Below are 22,426 nucleotides of genomic sequence, written 5' to 3'. Positions count from 1 at the left end.
CTAAATTATGCAAATTATGCAAATGAAAACTGATATTTCAAACATTTGTTTTCTGATGGAGACGCCTAGTAGTTCGTAGAGATATGGAGACGCCTGGTATTTCGAATTGGTTCTATTCATACCTAATCTTTATTGTTTATTGTTGTAAAAGTTTCATTGACTCATAATCATCATGGATAAGATCGTCATGGATCGCCATGGATAAGATAAAATAAGTGGATAAGAAACACTTCAAACAGTTTAAAAATAAGAAAATATTCAAAAATAGCTTCCTACTATTTACACATTCTTCTTCAAACTCTGTATTTCCCGAAACTACTGTCCTTTCCTTTCTTTACCTTGCGTATCATGCTACTGGACTGGGTTCTTACCGTGCTTTACCAAAACGGCCATAACCAACAACTGCCAAACGACCCATCTCGTTGATCATGTACCGTTTATCTTGTATGCTTATTCCATCTATCACTTACCATCTTATCTAACTTTTACGGTTCCTGGCTTTCGCTCGTGACTTGGAGAGCTCCTCCGAATTTTCTCTCACAGTCATGTTAAGCCTGAACTCTGGATCAATTCAAACCAGCTTCGAACGTTTTCCAAAAAGGCCCATTTTCTCATTTTGCTGCCCATGTCGCCTCTTCCCCATGTTGGTTGCGATTTATTCGATCGATGTTTCGTATTTCACTAAAGAGCTATTGGCGAAGGGAGCAGATATTCCCCGTTTCCCGGTATTCATATTGACCTGGATCGAAAATCAAAACGTGAATCAAGTGTGTGCAGCTCAAAACCTGCTCTGCCTCGAAGCTCAACGGGTGGGCTCACACCAATTTAATAGAACCGGAAACTGAACCTCGTCACAGTGGCTGCCACGCCAGTCAATTTATAGGATTTAACATAAACAGTCTGCTCGTCCGTGTCGGTTCCTCTCCTCTTCCACCACGCGTGCAACTGCCAAAAATGCCTGACAGCTGATCGGAGGTTCCGAACCATCGAGTTTTGCAAGTCACATCATCCGACGATGGCTCTATCTATTATCTTTATGCTCATGCACATAACGTTGCTGACGGCTACATGCATTAACTTGATATCGATGCTGCTGTCTGAATCACTGCTTGTACTTCCTTCTCTTTCTAGCCCGATGTGTATGATGTTTCATGGAGAGATTCTTGTTGAAGTTATGCTGCTTTTCTATATGTTTCTAAGCTGTGCCTTCTGTTTTAAGCATTTTGAAAATAATCCTCACTTTGAACATCACCAAAAACCTCTCAAAACTTGCACCCAAATCTCCCAATGTTCGGTAAGATTTATTTGTCTGCCAAAGTTCAAATCGAAATGTCCTCAATAGCAATAACATCACTGCAATCCAATCGAACTCTAGGTGAATCGTTACCATCCTTCTTGTCGCTCCATCCGTAGCGTGTTTTGCTGCCATTATCTCTATTTATCTCCCTCTTCCTCTCTCTCTCTGTCTCTTGTTCCTTCTCACCAGGTGATGGATGATCGCTGGGAGAGTGAAGTTATCGAGTACGGTGCAATCAATATCACCGGCTTCCGGATCGTCGATACGAGCAAAAAGTACGTCAAGGAGTTTCTTGATGGATGGAAGCGATTAGATCCGACCACATCGCAGGGCGCCGGCAAGGAACTGATCTCGGCCCAGGCCGCCCTCATGTACGATGCCGTGTTCGTGCTGGTGGAAGCGTTCTCCAAGATTATGCGCAAAAAGCCGGACCAGTTCCGGGCGTACACGATGCGCAATCGGGGCCAGCCGTTTAATCTGCCCGCCAACGGGACACGAACGCTCGACTGCAACACCTCCAAGGGTTGGGTCACGCCGTGGGAGCATGGTGATAAAATTTCACGCTATCTGCGCAAGGTAAGCCCTGTAAATGTATTTGTTTTCCCTCCTATCTGGTCGAAAGGACGTGCAGGGAGAGATGATTTCATTTTCTACTTAATTTCTTATTCTTCATTGGGAATTGTAAAATTGGAAATTGTTTCTTACTTGTTTTTATTTTATAAAATTCTATATTTTGGCTCAATATCTCACTCGCTGTACAGCTCAGCCAGATCGAGCCAGGATTTATGAACCCGTGAGATACATTATTATGGCTGCCAGTCTTTATTTATGCCCTCATGCTTGTACGCTGCGTTTGTTGCGTGTTCGGGCTTGGTTTCCTTTGCTGCCATAAAATCGCAGCCTCAATGCCGGCTAATATCAGTTTGTTATTTCTCGCTCCATCTCGCTTACTCTCTCCTTCTCTCTTTCTCTCTCTCTCTCTCTCTCTCTCTCTCTCTCTGTTTCCTATTTATCATTCTTGCAAATGGCTCAACTTTTACACCTTTCCGTCTATTGGTATCATCACCGCCACTACAACCACCACCACCACGAATGGATCGTGTGGCATTGGGCCATCAACGCACACACAAACAACATCCTCCGCCACAAACAACATTGGGTGCCGCGTACCTTTGGACGGTGTTTTACGACAACTACGCTACTTACCCCGCTTCCCGACAGGTGGAAATATCGGGCCTTACCGGTGATATTAGGTTCAACGAGGACGGCAAACGCCAAAACTACACGCTGCACGTGGTCGAGATGACGGTCAACAGTGCGATGGTGAAGGTGGCCGAGTGGTCGGACGAGGGCGGACTGGCGCCGGTCGTTGCCAAGTACACCCGCCTCAAGACGGACATGCATTACGAGCGGAACAAGACCTACATCGTGACGACCATCATCGAGGAGCCGTACATCATGCTGCGGCAGCCGGAACCGGGCGAAACGCTCGAGACGAACGAGCGCTTCGAGGGCTACTGCAAGGATCTGGCCGAGCTGGTGGCGAAAAAACTCGGCATCAACTGTACGTACACTCCTGCACACTCCCGCACGCACATACCTAACCTCTGCGGGTCTTATGCTTTTTCGGTGAAAAAGGGACCATGGGCTGACATAATTTCCAGCTTGTACAACCTGTCCCGCCCTGCCTTGCGGTGTGGGGCGAATGTAAACTTGGGCATCATGTTTCGCTATTGACAGGGCCATGTTTGTGAGACAATTTGGAAACACCCGCTTTCGGGATGGGAAAGGTACCGGCTTGAGGTTGGACCTGTAAACATTATTCAAGCGAACAGCAAAACACTCCAAGACAAGCCCGGGTGTCTTGGTGGACTCTTCATTAGTCATTTGAAGAGCTGCAGTAATTAGTGTTCTTGAAGATGTTAAGGCTGTAACTTTTGACAGCACCGATATCTTTTTCCATTCCAAGCGATATTGACGTCACTCAGTGAGGCTCAATTCAGTCCATATTGTTTTATGCAAATTTATAATATTTTAAACATTGCAAAACCTTGTACATTTTATATGGTTTAACTGAATCCTCTCAGGGATCTACCACAGTATAGCCTGAAGATTATCCCAACAAATGCTCTGAAACAATAATGCAGTGATGCGTCAATATTTATCGTGCTCAGAAAGCTTGACAATTCAAACGAAGCTCCCCCTTGACTGTGCAATCGGAACTCAGTTAATGCGTGCCGTGATGCTAATTAAAACAAACACAATCGATGGTTTCGCATTTTTTGCTGCCAATGCCATATTTGTATTTTCACTGAGTAATGGTTTCCACTAACATCAAAGCGTGCTGAGCATGGTTATGTTTTCCCGAAGCTTACACAAACAACTAAAGCTTTCGCCTGAAATACTCCTACCCAAATGTCATGAAATCTTGCTTATTATTGGCATTAAGGTTAATTTGGCAGGTTCCTTTGAACGGTGAACCTTTCCCAAGAAATGCTTTTTGTCTATCACAATCGTGATAGTTTCCCCCTCCGGGTTGCCTTAGAACTGACCGCAATCGTACACTCCAAACCTAACCATAATCCTTCACCCTAGCGGAACAGAGCCGGCAAATGCGGATGCTTCCGTAATGAAAAACTTTATATTTGAAAACTTTCAAATTAGCCCCTCCAGACAGGCGAGAGCGTACACAATCCCGAGCTGAACGTTCCGAGAAGGTCGGATGTCCTTTTTGAAGTTTAATGCCCGCTCTTGCTCCTCCATTTCCCCTCCCATTCTTTTGAAGATCTTTTTTGTCGCGGTCCAAACGGGGGACAAAACTCTTTTCACGCTTGCCGATTTCCATCCACATTATGTTTGACCCGCAGAGAAAAAAAATAACACGCTTACCATCCCGTGAAGAAGAGCAAAACGGGAAGCGACATTGCTCAAATTGATTTTCTTGTTTTTGTTTTTGCCCCCAACGAATGACCAGACGAGCTGCGCATCGTGAAGGATGGGCAGTACGGTTCGGAAAACCCGGACGTGAAGGGCGGCTGGGACGGCATGGTCGGCGAGCTGGTGCGCAAGGAGGCCGACTTCGCCATCGCCCCGATGACCATCACGTCCGAGCGGGAGCGCGTCATCGACTTTAGCAAACCGTTCATGTCGCTCGGCATCTCCATCATGATCAAGCGGCCGGTCAAACAGAAGCCGAGTGTGTTTAGCTTCCTCAATCCACTGTCCAAAGAGATCTGGGTAAGTAGTTGCTGAGAGAGAGAGAGGAGGGCTACTAATGAGAGTCCCGTCCGAAAAGCGTGTCCAACAAGGCAACAGCACTTTCCGGCCGGTGTTGCGTTGTCCTTGATCAACCTGACGACGAAATGTCATCAAACACCACTCGGCCACCGTTCGATGGAGCCGCGTCCTAAGCATCATTTCACCCCAAAAACGCACACACATCCCACGCTAATGCTGTCTTTGCTGCTGCTGCTCTCGCGCTTCTCTTCCAGGTCTGCGTGCTGTTCAGCTACGTCGGTGTCAGCATCGTCCTGTACATAGTGTCACGCTTTTCACCCTTCGAATGGCGGCTAGTTAATTATAACGGTAATTAATTTCGCTGTTCCAGCGCCACGGACACCATGTTGCCTCACGGGATGATGCACAGTGCACTGCCGGATAAGGTTTTCCCAACACATGCAGCGCCACACGGCACAGTTCCCATTCGGCACTTTCCGGGCCTTTTTAGGGATGAGTTGTGAACGCACTTTCCGGTGGAAAACACACTGCACATCTCCCGTGCAAGAGCACACAAAAGTCGTAACTTATCTCATATGTTTTGCTTTCTCCCTTTGCTCCCTTGTACGACACCATCGGTACCTCACACTCACCCGCTGCTTTGTGACACACTTTATGGCTAATGCGGATCCACGGGCGTGCTGCTGCTACGACCACCAACCAACGGAAATGTCAGGCGAGCAACCGGACGCAGTGCCGCAGGCGACGGTAAATGAGTTTAGCATTCTGAACTCGTTCTGGTTCGCCCTCGGCGCCTTCATGCAGCAGGGCTGCGACATCTCGCCCCGCTCCATCTCGGGCCGGATCGTCGGCTCGGTCTGGTGGTTCTTCACGCTCATCCTAATCTCCTCCTACACGGCCAACCTGGCCGCCTTCCTCACGGTCGAGCGCATGGTCACGCCAATCAACTCCCCGGAGGATCTGGCCTCCCAAACCGAGGTCCAGTACGGCACGCTGATACACGGCTCGACCTGGGACTTCTTCCGGGTAGGTGATATAGGGCCGCACCCCTTCCGCCCCCCCGGGTACCGGCTTCCAGCAGCTCATTAATTTCAATACTCTCTTCTACTCCCGCTGTGTTTCTGTGTGGCTGCAGAAATCACAAATCTCCCTGTACAGCCGCATGTGGGAGTACATGAACTCCCGCAAGCACCTGTTCGTGAAGACGTACGACGAGGGCATCCGGCGGGTGCGCACCTCGAAGGGCAAGTACGCGCTGCTCATCGAGTCGCCGAAGAACGAGTACACCAACGAGCGGGAACCGTGCGACACGATGAAGGTCGGCCGCAACCTGGACGCGAAAGGGTTCGGCATTGCCACGCCCTTGGGTTCACCGCTAAGGTAAGCAAAGCTCGTGCACGCGCCGCTGTCGTTCGGTGCTGCGCTGCGGTACGCCACAAGCGAGTGGCATCTTCTTTTTTTTTTTTGCTGCTGTGTAAACATGTACATTTGGTAGAGCTAATAGGTGGGGTATGCTCAGTGCGGTAGGGCAATGAAAGGGAAGCGGCGAGTTTTGGGGAGAACAAACGTCAACGCAGCAAGCTTGCAGAGGAATGTTTTTTAGACCGGAAGCGCCATCTCATGGAAATTATTCGAAACTTTGATCCTTGTAGCGCTGAGGAAAGCTTAAGGATTTAAAGCTGTGGTTGTTCTTAGGGAGCTTGGCGAAAGCTTCTTTTAGGGAGGAAGCATGCATGAAACGAAGCTGAAGCTTTGGATGAAGAGATTAGATTAGAGTAAAAGTTAAATATATGTTTAGATACACTTTTCATGATTTCTATCCAGCTTTGTGGAGCGAATTGATTTTTTTCCAAAAAACTACATTTGAGGTAGCTTCATTTATATACTACAGGTTTTATCAAGCCATTTGGGAATGGAAACATTGCCTTTCTTCGCGTGCAGGATGTCAATCCACATCTTAATCTGAAATTTCAAGATCATCATAATAATTTGAAATTTATTCAGCAAGATTTTCTACACTTCAACGGTCTATTTCGATCGTTTTTTTACCGTGGGTTTGAAGCCGCATCGAATAAAAAATTTTACAAAAAAAAATTAAATTTATATTGATTAAATTTAAATGCATCTTTTTTGCGTCACCACAGCCATTTAATTGACTTATAAACTATTTCAGGATTTTCAAACCATGCACTAACAAATTTTATATAAAAACAATTAATTTTTAACTGAAAATAACGCAATCAATAATGTTATTTTCGCTTACTGCAGCACACCAAACTAAAGCTAAATCTTTACCTCTTCCAAATGGAAAAAAAAACTTTGTAAAAATGCATCAACATATATGCAGCAATAATTTGCAAAATATTTTACAAATCTTAAAGCGATGCGGCTTCAAAATCCGGTGAAAAAACGATGGCAATAGACCATTGAAGTGCTGAAAATCATGCTGAAGAAAATTTAAATTATTGTGATGGAAATGAAATATCAGATTGATTTGGATTAACATCTTGCATTTGGTGAATAACAACGTTTACATTCGAAGATGGTTTGATTAAACCATGATTAACAAGAGAAAAAGCTTTTTACAGTAACGACCGTTAAATTAGACCGATGTTGTAAACAAGACTAACACAAACTATTCTCTTGCTACAATAAGGAAATTTCTCAGTTATAATGGTAAAACAAAATACCATTATTTACTTCCGGATCCAAATTGTTGCGTGGTTTTTGCTCATAAATTCAAAAAAAAAATGCATTTGTTTTTCTTTCGAAAGCTCAAAACTAAAAACTACACTTTAATTGCTTTCTCGCAACGTTCCCTCTCATCGCCCTTTCTTGCTATGTTACGACCAAGGATAAGAATTTCCTCCCTACAAATTGACCAATTTTCACATAAACAACATTACCCTCTTTCTCTCTCTTTTTACCTCCGATGTGCAACCCTTTTTTTTTCCTCAAAAACTGTCACGAAATTGACGAATTGTCGCAATGAAACCGCTAATAAAAGAAATCCTTCACCGTCACCGCAAATGCAATCGGCACGCGAGCGGTGCCGGCAATTTCAGAACAACAACAAAAAACACCCCAGTTTGGACAAGTGAAAATATTTACTCCACCGGGTGCATTTATTTCTGGGTGCTGCTGCTGCTGCTGCTGCTACTGCTCTACTTTATTGACTGCGCTGCAGCTCAGTTGTTGTGCGCGAGCCCGAAGGTCGACAAATTGTAAGCAACGGCATGCCGGTGCCGGCACGAAGCCTCAACGTAAAGCTTTCTTGGCATGAATTCCACTTTTCGTTTCTCCAATGCGTCTTACAAACCTGTATTGCTGCAGTTTTTTCGTGAAATTTCCGGTTTTTTTAAACAAGTAGGAATATTAACGCAAATTGGTCTCTAAACGCAAAACTCCCCCTTGGGATGGGTACAGAAAAAAACAAAAAAAAATTAAATCTGCTGAAATGCATGTGAAAACGTTGTCACAAAAAGCGTAGCAATGGAAAAATGAAAATACAAAATGATAAAAATTTGAAGCAATGGAGCAGGCAACTGAAGAACAAAAAAGCAGCGAGTCCTGTTGGGAATAAACGAAACAAAAACCTCACCAACCAAGGACGTGTGTGTGTGTGTACGTGCAGGCTAGCGCAGTGTGCACCGAGCTCAAACAAATCAACTGACCGTGTCCCATTAGTGCCGCACGAAGACCCCATTTTCCTCCATTGCGCTTTGTGCTGTGTGCTCGGGTGTGTGTTTTTTTTTCCTTTGTCTTCTTCTCCTGTGCACTCATAGAGAATAGGGCGTAGGACAAACAGTAAGCGCACAAGCGTATGAGGGATGAGATGGGGACAAAGCCGGCGGCAGGGCACTGTGGCACTGCATACGGAGTCGACTAGGTCACCTCAACGACCCAGTCACGGCAGGACGAAGATTGAGACTGTGTGACATTATTTTCACTACTGCATAATGAAGTAGCCGGGGCAAGTGTGCACCCAGGCGCAGCGTCATCCCGTTTCGCCAGCGCAAACGGGGAATGGGATGTGGCGCAGCACGCCGTTGGTTTGTTTGCCAAACGCCGGGCACGAAATGTGTTTTGAAACAATTAGCAATCACGCTCGGTGCACGGTCGGTCCCATTGGGTGGGAACGACTTTTTTTTCCCATGCCTTTACTGGAAAGAGTGCGCCGGCAAGAATAAGAAACGGTTTCGTTTGTTTAGATTTTTTTTCTTCAGCTTCAGCTTGCTTCCTTTCTACTCACAGCCGTGATTTCTACTGGGTCATAGAGGAAGAGGACACTTGCGAAATCATCTTCACCGTTCCGTTGGATCAACTGCCGCGCCTTTGGGGGGGGGAGCGCGTGGCATGTTGCTCCTTCGATTGTGTACACGTCTGAAGTGTACTCTAGTGTCCGTGACAGCACAGCAACACCAACACCGCTGTGCTGTTGTCCCACTGTCGATGGATGCCGGAAGCCATGGCTGACATTCACACACTTGCCGCGCGCGCACATGTGAGACGATGGCCGTGATGCAATTGCATACCACCTGATCCTGGACCTGGAAGTGTTTCTTTTTTTCACTCCCAGCATCCCCCGTGGGCCAGCTCGGTCTGGACGAGTGCTCGAGTGAAGAAGCATTCGCACGCGTCAAACGGTATCAACATAGACACACAACCGCACGCCGTTGTAAAGTGTAGGTGAAAGGAAGCGCAGCACAAGAGCCACTACAGAAACGTGACCCACCAGTGCAAGCGTTGAACTAACAGGGTCACGCTGCCCGTGATATGCATGCACAAAGGCAACAGACAGACAGATAGACAGACAGACAGACGGACGGGTGGACCGGCGCGAAAGCAAACATGACGGATAGTGCTTTCCATGGCCTCCGGGGTGTACTGTTGAAATGCTCACTGGCACGCCTATGGTGACAAGTAGGCACGGGGTAGCATCGACAACGTGTCACTGGGCGGGTTTAATTTGTTTGAGGAACAAGCATTTGCAGAACAGGTGCCATTATTCGCCGCTCAATGGTCAGCTAATGAGTAAATATTCGCTTGTCAGCTCTTTGTAGCTAATCAGCAAAGAGTGGATGATGGCTATAAAATGATTGTTTATGCTATTACTGGTCGTTACTGTTTGTCGGCTAAGTTTTCAACTATAAACAATAGAGTGTTTACTTCCAGCATCACTAACATTAAGACGTGCAAATGATCGATACAAACAGATCATATTGATTTCAAGTGGCTAGATAAGAGATAGGATATTAACGCATTGGCTACATCTGCTCAAAGTTACCTTTAGAAGCCAATATCTTTCTATCCCTTGCCTTCAGACATACAATTTGGCCTAGTTTTTTTTTCCTTTACATACTTACTTATCCGGCTCTAAAACTGATTTGCGGTCTTTGCATCTCTCAGGGGTGTTCGAAACCGCTCATTGGGGCTCATTTTGAACCTACCACGCCTCTTCTGTCCTTGTGGACGACCTAAGAAGACTTTACGGGGTGAGTCTTCCGTTTCCATGCGTACAACATGGCCAGCCCACCGGAGCCTGGCGAGCTTGATACGCTGCAGGACTGTGAGGTCGTCGTACATCTCGTATAGCTCGTCATTATAGCGGCTCCTCTATTGTCCTTCCACACATACGAGGCCAAGCATCCTTATGAGCATCTTCCTCTAGAACTATATAGGTACTATATAGTCCCAGCTTCGTCCGTCACGACAGGTTCTTTGAGGTGAACTGCTTTTTCAGGCTGTAGAATGACCGGTTGGCCGCCAGCATCCTTGCGCGCAACTCAGCTTCCATGCTGTTGTCGTTGTTGACCTTTGGCCCAAGATTGGTGAATTCTGGGACGACTTCAAAAGTGCGTTTACCTATAGGTACGTCACGCCTACATAGATTCTGATTATTTATTGGTAGGCCCGCTGATGTTGCCACCATCAGTTTGGTCTTTGCCTCGTTTATCTGCAATCCGGCTTCTGCTACATAAGAGAGCCGCAGGCCAAAGATGTCTATCATCAGAATATCCCAGGATCTGGGTTGACTTATAGAAGATGGTTCACGTAGTCTCCCCAGATGGCGCAGACCCTTGGTGGTACCAAAAGGTCCTGAGAGTTTTGCATCCTCACCTGGCAAGTGACGTTGGTCATAGTCATTCTAACTAGCCTTATCAGTTTGACCGGGATTCCAAAAGAGCTCATGGCGTCATACAGTTTTACCCTGGCTATGTTATCATATGCGGCTTTGAAGTCAATGAAGAGATGGTATGGGTCGTGTCTGTATTCAGCCATTCTCCAAGATCTGCCGCATGGTGAAGATCTGACCAATGGTTGATTTTACGATTCGGAATCCTCTTTGATACTTTCCGACTATCTCTTCGACGTGCGGGACAAGGCGATCCTGAAGGATCAGGGAGAATATTTTATAGGCGGTATTCAACACCGTAATACCCCTGTAGTTTTTGCAGTCTAACCTAACTACCTTCTTGTATATGGGATAGATGATGCCGAGATTCCAATCACAAGGCATCTATTCGCTATCCCACATCTCAGTAACAATTTGATGAATCTCGTTTTCTGGACGTGCATCTCCACTCTACCAGGTCAGCTGCGATTCCGTCGGTTTCGGGTGCCTTGTTATTTTTCTGCCGACGGATAGCCTTTTGTGATTCCTTGTTTTCCCCCTTTATCGTTGGGAATAAGAACTTCACCATGATCTTTGTTCAAGACGTTTTCTTCGGACAAGAGATAATAAGATTATTATCATCAATTTATCCATAGTTCTGGATAGAAGTTACCATTAAGTAAGATTATTCCTGGTATTTTGACAACATTCGATACGACGACCAATTCCTAAACCATTGGATAATGTCCCAAGTTCTTCTTGTAGTATAATAATCCAAGTCAACTGAACTTTTCTGTCCAATTAAAGTGTTCCAATTTCATTGTTTGGCTCTATTTGGCTACACCTAGAGCTCTTCACACCACACTAAACCCTCTCAACATCTCTCCTTCTGTTTCACCTCTCAACCCAACAGAGATCCAATCAACCTAGCCGTGCTGTCGCTCAAAGAGAACGGCGAGCTAACGAAGCTGGTCAACAAATGGTGGTTCGACCGGACGGAGTGTAAACACTACGACAAGCAGGACGCGTCCCGCAACGAGCTATCGCTCAGCAATGTGGCCGGCATCTTCTACATCCTGATCGGGGGCCTCCTGGTGGCGCTGGCCGTCGCGCTCGTCGAGTTTTGCATGAAAAGCTCGAACCGATCGGGCAATCGCATCCCGCTGTCCGACACGATGACGTCCAACTCGAACTCCAAAAACCGGCTCACGATGCCCCCGACGGCCCGGGAGTACGACAATGGACGCATCGGGGTAAGTAAGGCGCATCCCCTCCACCACCCGTATCACCACACCCGGACAGCAACCGGACCGTACTAAATTGCAGTACCCGTTCTAGTACTACACGCCGGCCACGCACACCGACCCGGACCCGATCCATGCCAACTCGCACACGCAGGTTTGATGTAAGGAGCCGCCGGAGCTGCGCCTATGACGTCCACCGTACGCGCCCACCATCCGGCAGATCGTGGCCAACAGCCGGCACGATGCGTCCACGCTGCTGAAGCGCGAAAACGTCCCCGGCGGTGTGCCTCCGGTAGTGCACGACAACTCCTGCCTATAAGCAGGGCTGCTGCCGCGGTCCCGTGCAGGAGTTTGCACACACAGATTCCTTCTTAACCGTTTCGGGCGCTCGGACTGTGGCGCGAAACTGTGGCACGCGTGTGGCATGAGCATGCCAGAGTGCGGGCGCCCGGGGCGGGTAAGCACAATATGTCTAGTGTGAGGGGAAACGGGATTATTATCCCTCCTCGTGGAAAGCTCAAATATCATTGCAGGGGAGCTTATGCAAAACTAAATCACGCCACACAGTGTTACTAGAAGAAGATGAGTGAGCGAGCTGTTGGCGTGATGTGTGTACATAGATTAGGAATGATAAATACATAAATATACCCCTTTGTTAGAGTCTTATTCGGTTCCGGTTCCATTCCAAACTCCTCACCAGACTACCCACTCCCCACAAGATACGATGTTAAGTTTTTTCGTTACCGAGATAATCAAATTAGTAAGAGATAAGAGAGACAACACTGACGTATGGGACATTATGTGTAAGTGTGAACAGTGCGAGTCCAACCAGACGCGTCAGATAGGGCAAGAGGAATTTGAAATGGTCCCCCCCCCCCCCCCCCCCCATTCCGTCTGCTCTGTAGTTAAATCGTAAATCATAATTAAGAATACAAACCAAACGGACTGTGCAGAGGTGAGGTGTAGGTAATAATGTAATCAGCATTTGCTGCAAACGCATAAACAGATCGAAATGGGCGCTGGTGGGACAAGGTACCTAGAACTGAGCCGCATTGAAGGGATGGTAGACTGCAGCGCCAGTAACGTAGGTACACTAAATCGGCTAGAAAACAGTGTCAATAGTTAATACAAACACACAACACGAACAACTACAAACAGAACAACAACAGCAACAACAAAATATGTCAACCGTCTTAGTTCGTTTCAAGCTATCTTGGTACAATACATGCAGCTCAAATCAAATCATCACTTAAACTAATGCAAAGAAATTGATTGAGGGAAGCGAGAAAAACTGAAATCAAAAAGCGCACCGCACGAAAGTAAAAAAAGGGAGGAAAGACACCCAAGGCTACGTCAAAACCGAGTGTTTGTGTGCATGTGCAAAACAAACTACCGTTCTCTTACTAAACTCTCCGTAACTATTCTATTCTAAAAAAAACCGTGAAGACTAACCACCACTGACAGTGGGAAATAGTTAAAAAATACACACACAGACACAAAACCTCCCATCGAAATGGGGAATGAACAGCATATAGCAAAGTACTAGGAGATGGTATGGTTTTGATTCCGTTTTTTGGGGTACATTTATTCAACAAAACGATAGGCTAATCCCATCCGGAGCACGTCCGGCAACTCGCTGAATGAGCTGAAGTGAGAGTGAGATCAAATTGAAAACCTTTTGAACATTTAAGCGTACAAGTTAGCAGAAACAACAATTGGACAAATTTAACTCGGAAAAGAAAAGGGGAAAAGAATAGCGTGTAAAAATACTGCAATCTACTGTTTCCTTAAGCCGCCCCATGAAAACACACAAAACTAAACTCATTAAAACACACGAACACACAGCGAGTGATCAAAAATCTGTATAGAGGTAAGCAAGGCTAAGAAAATATTAACTAAACGTAAGCTATTAAAGGAAGCGAGGGAGAGAAACAGAGAGAGAGGAAAGAATAAATTAACGAAATAAATAAACCACATCAAGCCATGTAACTAGTAACTTATCCTAAAAACAAACCAACCACACTGACAAACACGCGGCAAAGAATCTGAAAAACACACAAATGAAGTAAATGGAAAGGAAAAAGGTACTGTTTAGCGGAAAATAACTTCAATGTTGGTGAGTGGATGCAGTTTGGCGTGTCAAAACTGTAAGGATCGACTGTAACACTAAACACACAAAACAGGTACACTTACACACACAATACTTCATACCCAGAGGAGAAACCGAACAGTTAAAAGAAAGAGAAAGAAAGAAAGAAAGGAAAAACTAGCAAAGCAAAAGGAAGAATCAAAACAAAACAAACAAAACAAAAACTGTTCAATAACTATGCTAGTTGGTAAGCTGATTGATTCGTTCTATACAGGAAAGGGGATTGATTTATAGCACTTTTTATTCTTTTCGGAGAAATCAAAAGTGCCAAAAAAGGCACACGGATGAAAAACAAACCAATTGTGTTAAGTGTACGCTTATCATTTTGCCAACTTTATGTGACTGTTGCGTTAGTTAACAGGAAGAAATGAGACGAATGGTTCGAAAACAAAGAACAAAAAATAGACAACAAAACATGAACACAGAACAGTCCCCACCAGGTGTTGATTGTGGTGTGTGGGGGAAAAGCGAGAAGTTGGAAACGGACGCGATGGGTGACGAAAGCATGCCAAGAAAATTACGAAAATTTGTTGAGATCGTTTGAAAATAAAATCGAATTCCATAAGAAAACTTTATCAACTGTTTCGGTGTACATTTGTGTCTACTTTTCCGCCTTTGGTTTTACGGAGCCAGTTTCTTGCTGATAGGCCAGATAGGCTGTTAGGCGAATGAAATGAATTATTCAACGTGCAAAGCATTTCATTTCATACAGCCGAGAGTTTGTACTTTTACGCGCTTGCAGTAAATGGAAATGCACATAAAATAAAAAACCGCATCCATTCGCATGTCTTTCGATTGGTAGGAATCTTCGTCCACTGCTCCGTTTTGTCATAAAAAAGAGCCTACCGCTAACGACTTGAGTGTGACATTTTGGACCCCTTTTCGGTACGGCCAACGCATGAGAGCCGCAAACCAAGTGATGGCGGCTTCCTTGTTAATCCTCTTACTATAATTGACCATCAATGTCTGACGTAGGGTGTTCTTTACATTCACCCTCTTTACGCACTATTAAAAAGCACTGTTTTATGTTGCTTTGCTTCAAGGAAAGCTTCCGTTATAGCTTTTGAGCCTATATGCTACCTCATTGTGAACGCGTTTTATCAGGCAAAGAAGCAGGTTTATTTGAAGGAAAAAACTGTGAACAACGAAAGATGTTTAATAGTTATTCATGTACCATGAAACGTCCTCAACCATTTTCTACCGATAGAAATTCCATGCATAAACTTTCCACTTTCATTTAAATACAAATAGCTCCGGGGAAGGTTGTTTTAAATCACGTGCACCATTTCTCTTGCACTTATCTAGGAAGGCATTCATATTATGCATTCTGACCCCATTTTCTACTATCTTGTATCCAATAGTGAACTTTCTTTTCGCATAGTTGCTGACTGTAGATGGTGGCATAATGATATGCAGTTTGCATGGCAGCAAGCATCTGTAGCACCTTCACAATATCATAAAACTGTTTATTTTTGCGAGCTTTTTCGATTCTTGAATTACATATTACAGTCGCCCCTTAATTTTGCTCTAAAGCATACATTTTTGACAGTGCGCATCAATTTTTGCCTCTAGGGTATTCATTTTTTATTCTTACTAGTTTTTTACTCTTATTGGAACCATGACAAATTTATGAGCGGATTAATGACAACTCTGTAATTAGATTAGGTTTTGTTTACTGTTGGCGGGTAAACTTTCAAAATTGGCAAAACAATTGTTATTTATTGAATTCTATTAATGCAATTTTTAACTAGGTAACATTAGTTCCATAAGTTTGGAACACAAAGTCTCAGACATACAGGGTTTCCCACGATTTATCGCTCAGTTCCCATGATTTTTTGGTTGGTTCCCCTAAATTTTTATTTCAAAATTTAAATTTCAATTTCAAAAGGTTTTATCTAAGAGACAAAAATTGATGCGAACTGTCAAAAATTAATTAATGTAATAAATTAAGTTGTTCTTTAAGGATTTTAGTACGAAAAAAAACTAAAGAATTGATTGACTATATATTGATACACTTCGTTTTGGGGGTTGTTATTATTTTTGTATCGGAACATAATCCATTGAGCTCATTTTATTTGTTTAACATAGAATAACTTAAATACTTAGCTATATCAAAAACACACCAAAAGCATTATATTTTATTTATAAACAATAAATACGCACCCCGTGTCTGTAGCTCATATCTAAGCAATCCCCACAACGCCCTACTAAAACGCGCCAGCTCCAGCCCCTCTGGACGGGCCGCACCAAACCGCATCGTACGTCAGAGTTTATCGCAACGCTTCGAATTAATGATGCACTAAATAATTATGATAAACAGCAATCATTATCACCACCGGGCGATCGTCATACCTAATCCGTATCCCCTACCAGCGGTCACTCAGCCAGGAAGGCAATTGGGGAAGAGGCAAGCGCCGGGGCTTAATATCACCGGATAAAATATACATCCCGAAGCATTGGTACCACTCTTCTCGGAAACACGGTTAGCGCCATGAATAAAAATCATTCCATCAATTATAGAACAAAACACACTTCCTTTCTCCACGTGCCCCCCACTGCTTGGTAGAAAGAGAAGGGGAAACAGACACAAGCAGAAAGGAGCGAACATGAGAGAAGAAGAAAAAAAAACCTCTCAAAACCCGCAGCCCCATTACGAAAAGGGGAAACATTCAATAAACAGTCTCGTTACCGTAGACCACCACCACCACCACCCCCAGCCCATCCTGAAAAGTGCAATAGGCTTAGAACCGATGAAATGGAAAAAAGGGTTTTCGTGCTGGAAGGAAAGGGAATGGTGTGTTTCATCGCGGTCGCTTCCCGGTCAAGCGTCTAACCTCACGGGGCGAGAGGCGCCCAGCGAGCGGGAGAGCGGATTCCGGATCCCTTGTCAAAGCTTATCTTTCACTTTCACCGCGCCAGACCGACCGACGAACGGAGCCGACCCACTGGCGCATCGAAGGAACGCTTTAGCCCACCTCCTCCGGCCACAATATTTGATGAAGCAATTCAAAAAACGGAAGAAACTAGACAGCAACCACCCATAAACACGACCTTTCTTTTCAACCCCGGCTTTCCCTGTAAGATACCGTCACAAGCGGGGAGGTCGTCTTTTTTTTTTTGGGTGTTTCGCAGCTTTTCTGCAGCTTTTCCGGCGTGGTGGATGCTTTTTTTGTGTTGCTCCTTCATTCTTGCTTTCAGAGTGTCCCCCTATCGTCATTCACGTCATGTTTTCCTTTGTCATCAGTGACGCGTTTGGATTACGAAACGTTGGGGCCATTGCGGTGGACCAACAAACAACAACAGCAACAAGGAAAAAAGGCCACCAACCATCATCCAAAAAGCATCCCACCATCTCTTAGGGGTCTTGTCCGCAGATCTTTCCTCTCACTGCACCCTCCACCTTGACACCGGTGTGCACCATAAAAGCCATACACCGACACACACACACACACACACACACATGGTCGTAGCTTGCAGATGGGGAGAAAAAAAGGCAAGCAGCAGGGCCACAGCGATAGTTTGAAATTGGAAAATAAATAACTGAAAAGGAAACATAAAGATTATATCTTATCATGGACGGAAGAAACGTGACGTGAAACGCAATTGTCGCGCCACGGGAAAAGGTACAACCGGGCCGGTGTTTCGCAAGCGTTTTTGGAGTCACACAGACACATACACTGTTTTGGTGAAACAAATGCCCGCACGACGGTACCATCCCAACCGACAACGACGATGAGGATGTGCCTTTGGCTTGAGGCTCCACGCTCCGCGTGCTGAAACATGTCGGAAGTCAGCACAATCAGCGCATTCGCCCTGTTTTCCTTTACAAAGCGCTCGGTACAGACCGCGGCAGGGCAGCAGGGTACCTGGACCTCGCACTGCGCAAAGTGGAAACGGAAGCTGAACTTCCACACAGCTTGCTGTAGGTAGAATGAGATCTTACAGTCTAGTCCCGGGGTAGTGCCACGCCGTTTCACTTCCGGCCAAGTAAGTGGGCCGCACTGGTACTGCCAAAAACCGCGTGTCGCGTTAGTAGCAAAGACTGATGTCACCATCGCATCATTTACGAGCTGGAGCTGGTAGCTGCGAGATGAAGATGGAGGCGTTCAGGTGTTCAGGTGGCCAAATAAAATTAAACACCCCTGCTGCTGCCATGTAAGCCCAGTAGCGCTGGATGGAAAATTAGTGAACTGTGGCGAACTGGCGTTTCTGTTCGCCAGGTGAAGAATGTGAAGTGAAGTTGTAAAACGTGTGTACGTTTGGCGCTCGAAGCAAATGGTACCTTTAATGGCTACAACTAACATTAAGCTTATCATCGGTCCACTTGTCACTGGTAGCGAGCGGTTTTGGTGGGAATGTAAATGGCCACTTATTATGGTGAGCATGGTGCTTCGCATGCAACGTGGTTCAATCTCAATTAGAAAAGGTTGTTAAAAAGGAGCTTTATTTGGTTGTTTTTTTTTTTTTTCAATTTAATTTGATAGCTTTAGGGGGCAATTTGCTGGAGCGAGCAACCAATAGCAGCAATTATGCATTCATACCATTGTAAGGCTCATCAAATCCCTCTCTGAACACAACGTTCATTTGAAGGATAAAATTAGAGGTGAATGACAGTTATCTTGCTATCAAATGTGACTTCTAATAAGAAAATCTACTTACTATATACATCTCTTAAAACGCGCACCTAATTAGAAGCTTAACAAGCACGACTAACCTTTGCATTAAAAAATAGATTTTTTCGGCTTGCTGCACAAATCAACAAAGAAAAACAATTTCTTTCCATCCTTTGAAAAATGGTTCCAGCCAAGATAAATCTTCGACCTTGCAAGCTGATTTTCGTCAATTATTCGGAATTTATGCTGCGGTGGACAAAGACAGGCGTGTAGGCATGATTTAAAGTTTTATCTCGATTTTTTTTCAATTCCTTCTCAGAAATTGTTGGAGTTGTGCTGTTGCAACATGATGCAGTCCAGCAATTTTCGATGAAACGCAGCTGGGGTGTTTTGCACCGGTTTGCGTACTTGGGTGTCGTGTCGAAATTCGCTTGAAATAATTGCATTTAGTTTTGACGTCATTGCTTACAGCTACAAATCCAGTGGATGCGATTTCTGCTTCCTGATATGTTTGAATTCCAGGTTCTATATCACTGTATGGCCAGTTGCATCGACCTGCCAATCAGCCAAATGCAGCGAGGATGCGATTTTCCCTCGATCTTCATTTTCAGCATCATTTCCAGCTTCTTGTCACTCGGGGTCGTCACCAATTCGAAACAGGGCTTTCTTTCGATACTTCAAATTTTGTCTAATTGTGCCAAGATGTTGAAGTTGCTGGAACAAGCTTATACTACATTCATAAAATGCCGCACACAATCTGTTTTAGACCCTACGGGATGTTGTTTCGCTAGTGTGGGTAATGATAAACCCATGAAAAATCGAAAAACAATCCGTTTTTTACATACAAACGTTAGAGCTGAAGCAGCAGATCTGAAAATGAAGATTATTTTACAGAAAGTAGAAAAACGACTTCTTTTACTCGGTCTTCATTTCCATACAACAGCAAATGTGTTTACAATTTGCTTTCCCTTAATGATTTTTGCGCCATAACGATCCTGCACGCTCACCTTGTAGATGAAATGAACTTGTTCTTTCCACTCCACCAGCTGCCCAGAAAGGCAGCAAACCAACTTAACAACTACGTGAATCGAAAAAGATTCCAGTAATCAAAACGTGCCTCCGGTGAAAGATTAATTTCGCTAAAAGAAATGCTGCTTCCTTTCTCTCCACACCAACCGTGTTGGCGCGTGAGGTTTCACTCGAAACGTGTCCTTTACCTTTGGTAACTATGCGCCAGCGTGTGCTTGTGTGTGTTTTTATCTTACACTTTTGTTCACTCCCTCTCACCAGAGACCCCTTAATGGTGTATTTAATGGTCAAACGAAGATGAACTTCGCTGCCGTTCCGGCGACCTTCTTTTGCCTCCCGCTTGTCAAGGTGTTGCAAGCGAAACTTCAACCCAGCACACGCTTTTCATCTCTCCCGCTGCTAACGGAAAGTTAGACCACAGCGGGCTGCTTCGGGGCAATATTAAGGACGCAGCAATTATGACAGCTGCTTCCCAAAATCATCCAAACGATCTCTCTTCATTGCAACAACAAAAAACACCAAAGGTAAAAAAAGAGAAAGAGATAAGCGAAACACGAAAATGGCGACACAAATCTGTTCCCGGAGGCACAACAGAACACCAGCGGGCACCGCGTGTGGTTGTTGTAGCGCCACCGGTGGGGCGCTATTAGTTTTTGTTCAAGTGAAATAATGAACGTGTCCGTGCTTGGGGTGTTGGCCCTTCACATTCTCCTTTGCGAGGGAGGTCAGCTGCGGGTGACCGGAAGAAGAAGCAAAAAAAAATGGGAAATAAAAACGAAAGGAAGCAATAATATAAAACGCACCGAGTGCGGAGAGAGAAAGAGAGAGTGAGAGTATGTTTGATACAAAACCTACGCAGTTCACAAAATTAGGTCGACTCTGTTGGGTTACGACTAGGACGGGGGAGAGGGGGAGGTCCTGGTCCGCATCGTAATAGGATCGTCATCGTCAGTCGGCACCATCGGCAGCCGAGTTTGAGTTCGCTCAGATCAGCGGCAATAATAAAGCAGCGGCAAGGCAAGGGAATGGAAAGCGAGCTGAAGAAGCCGCAGGAGCAACAAAGAAAAAGCACACAGACACACAAAAAACACGGCACAAAATGAATCATTTCTCAAATTCAACACACACACACAGTCCATTCCATCAGCTGCCAGGCCGGCGTTCCCTTGCTTACCCATGATGGATTGTCTACGGGGATGTGATAAATTGGGTTTTAGCAAGCCGGAGATGATTTGGATTTCTCGTACAATCTCTATCGTGTGCCCACGATCTCCTTGCCTGCCCGAACCGACTTACTGGTACAGCAGTTCAATTCGCCCCCCTCGGCCAGCTCGCAACACACCACCAAGAGCACACCATTCAAGTTTTGAAGGACATTCTTCAAAACGGTTTGTTCGTTCTCAATCTTCATCGTTCTCAATCTTCATCAGCGTGGCGGGTCGGCGGATGGTAGAGAGCCCGCACGCATAGACATCGTGTACGAGAGAAAGAGAGAAAGAGAGAATGAGAGATAGAGGGAGAGGGAGAGCTTTCCGTACCAAAACCGTTTTGCCCAAGCACACAAATCATCAAGAATGAACAATATCGACATGAATAGTGTCGATGCCCAGTTACGTCTGTCGTAAAGCTACGCGGAGGGTAAGGAAGCTGGAAGCAAGGAGAGGCGATAAAGACATGACGAAGACACTGGACTCATGCCTGTGGGACAGGGGGGTTATGTGCTGAAAGCGATTTTCCATCGCTGATTGGTGCGAAACGGTTCAGTTGTATTGTAGGTATTGTAATTTTATGGTTAGCAAATTTACTAACCCACTAATTTGGTGTAGCTCATTTGCATGCGCCGGCGAATTTGTGGCTTGTGGAAATGATGGGAAGGCATAAGGTAATAATAGTGTATTCAAACTGCAGTATTTATGACATGCTTTGTATTAGCCTTCGTGCAAAGGAGACTTGGTCATTGGAGATGTGAATATGACAAGTTTTGAAGGGCAAACTCAAACAATTCTAGTTAATTTTGTAAGACCTTGGTGATACAGTGAAATCTCTCTAAGATGTAGTCTCTACAAGTTGAATTGTTTCTTTAAGATGAATATTTTGAAGGTCCCGTCATATTCCATACAAATTGTGTCTCTCAAAGATGAAGATCTCTCTAAGGTGAACATTCTACAAGATGCATATGCGATTTGGCAGCCGAAATTCTCTAAGAAAATGTTTTAAACGACAGTTCACAAAGAAATTCGTTCAAGGATGTCAAGTTTTTTCGGTGGTTTCTTGGAAAGCTTTATAGCAACAACTTTATTCGGTTTTCCTCAACATGGATATCTCTCTAAGCTGACGGTCCGTTGAAGATTCACCTTAGGGAGATTTCACTGTAGTTCTGTTTTACATTCAGAATTTCTACGTATTTTTGAACTTTACAACGTGTTTTGTGTTTGTTCTAAAACTACAAGTTCTTGCTCGAATTGCATGAATTACTACAACAATATTTAGTACAATCTGTACGTTCAACGGAGATGCATTAATGCTCTACGCCTACACTTCTTACCCTACCTGTTTCTAGTCAATGTCACAACTTTTTCTTCCTCCCCTAGTGTACCAATTTCAACCTCTTGACATAAATTCCACGAATAAAAGAACAATGTTGGCAACTTCAGCAATCATCCACCGTCGCCCAGCGCGTCCCATTTTTGTTTCGTTCGCTTCGTCGTTCATTGGGAAATCATTTGATTGAGCGGACAACTT

General features: G+C 44.8%; 1 protein-coding gene across 9 annotated transcripts in view; it reads left to right on the top strand.

Annotated features, from left to right (window-relative positions):
- LOC121592488 (glutamate receptor 1-like) overlaps positions 1 to 14,617 on the top strand; it is a 65,466-nt gene extending 50,849 nt beyond the window's left edge. For 8 of the 9 annotated variants that reach the window (XM_041913977.1, XM_041913978.1, XM_041913974.1 and 5 more), the window contains exons 6-13: positions 1,487 to 1,873; positions 2,519 to 2,861; positions 4,272 to 4,534; positions 4,789 to 4,882; positions 5,250 to 5,560; positions 5,670 to 5,914; positions 11,563 to 11,902; positions 11,988 to 14,617. In XM_041913977.1, coding sequence (XP_041769911.1) covers positions 1,487 to 1,873; positions 2,519 to 2,861; positions 4,272 to 4,534; positions 4,789 to 4,882; positions 5,250 to 5,560; positions 5,670 to 5,914; positions 11,563 to 11,902; positions 11,988 to 12,053 — 2,049 coding nt within the window. In that variant the 3' untranslated portion in view covers positions 12,054 to 14,617. Of the gene's footprint in view, positions 1 to 1,486; positions 1,874 to 2,518; positions 2,862 to 4,271; positions 4,535 to 4,788; positions 4,883 to 5,249; positions 5,561 to 5,669; positions 5,915 to 11,562; positions 11,903 to 11,975 lie in introns of all 9 variants that reach the window. The other variant, XM_041913981.1, reaches the window with a different exon arrangement.
- Positions 14,618 to 22,426: the final 7,809 nt, after the last annotated feature.

The sequence above is a fragment of the Anopheles merus genome, chromosome 2L (assembly GCF_017562075.2).
Source record: "Anopheles merus strain MAF chromosome 2L, AmerM5.1, whole genome shotgun sequence".
Taxonomy (NCBI): Eukaryota; Metazoa; Arthropoda; class Insecta; order Diptera; family Culicidae; genus Anopheles; species Anopheles merus.
The sequence above is the reverse complement of the archived record's forward strand: the minus strand, read 5'-3'. Positions and strand labels throughout refer to the sequence as shown.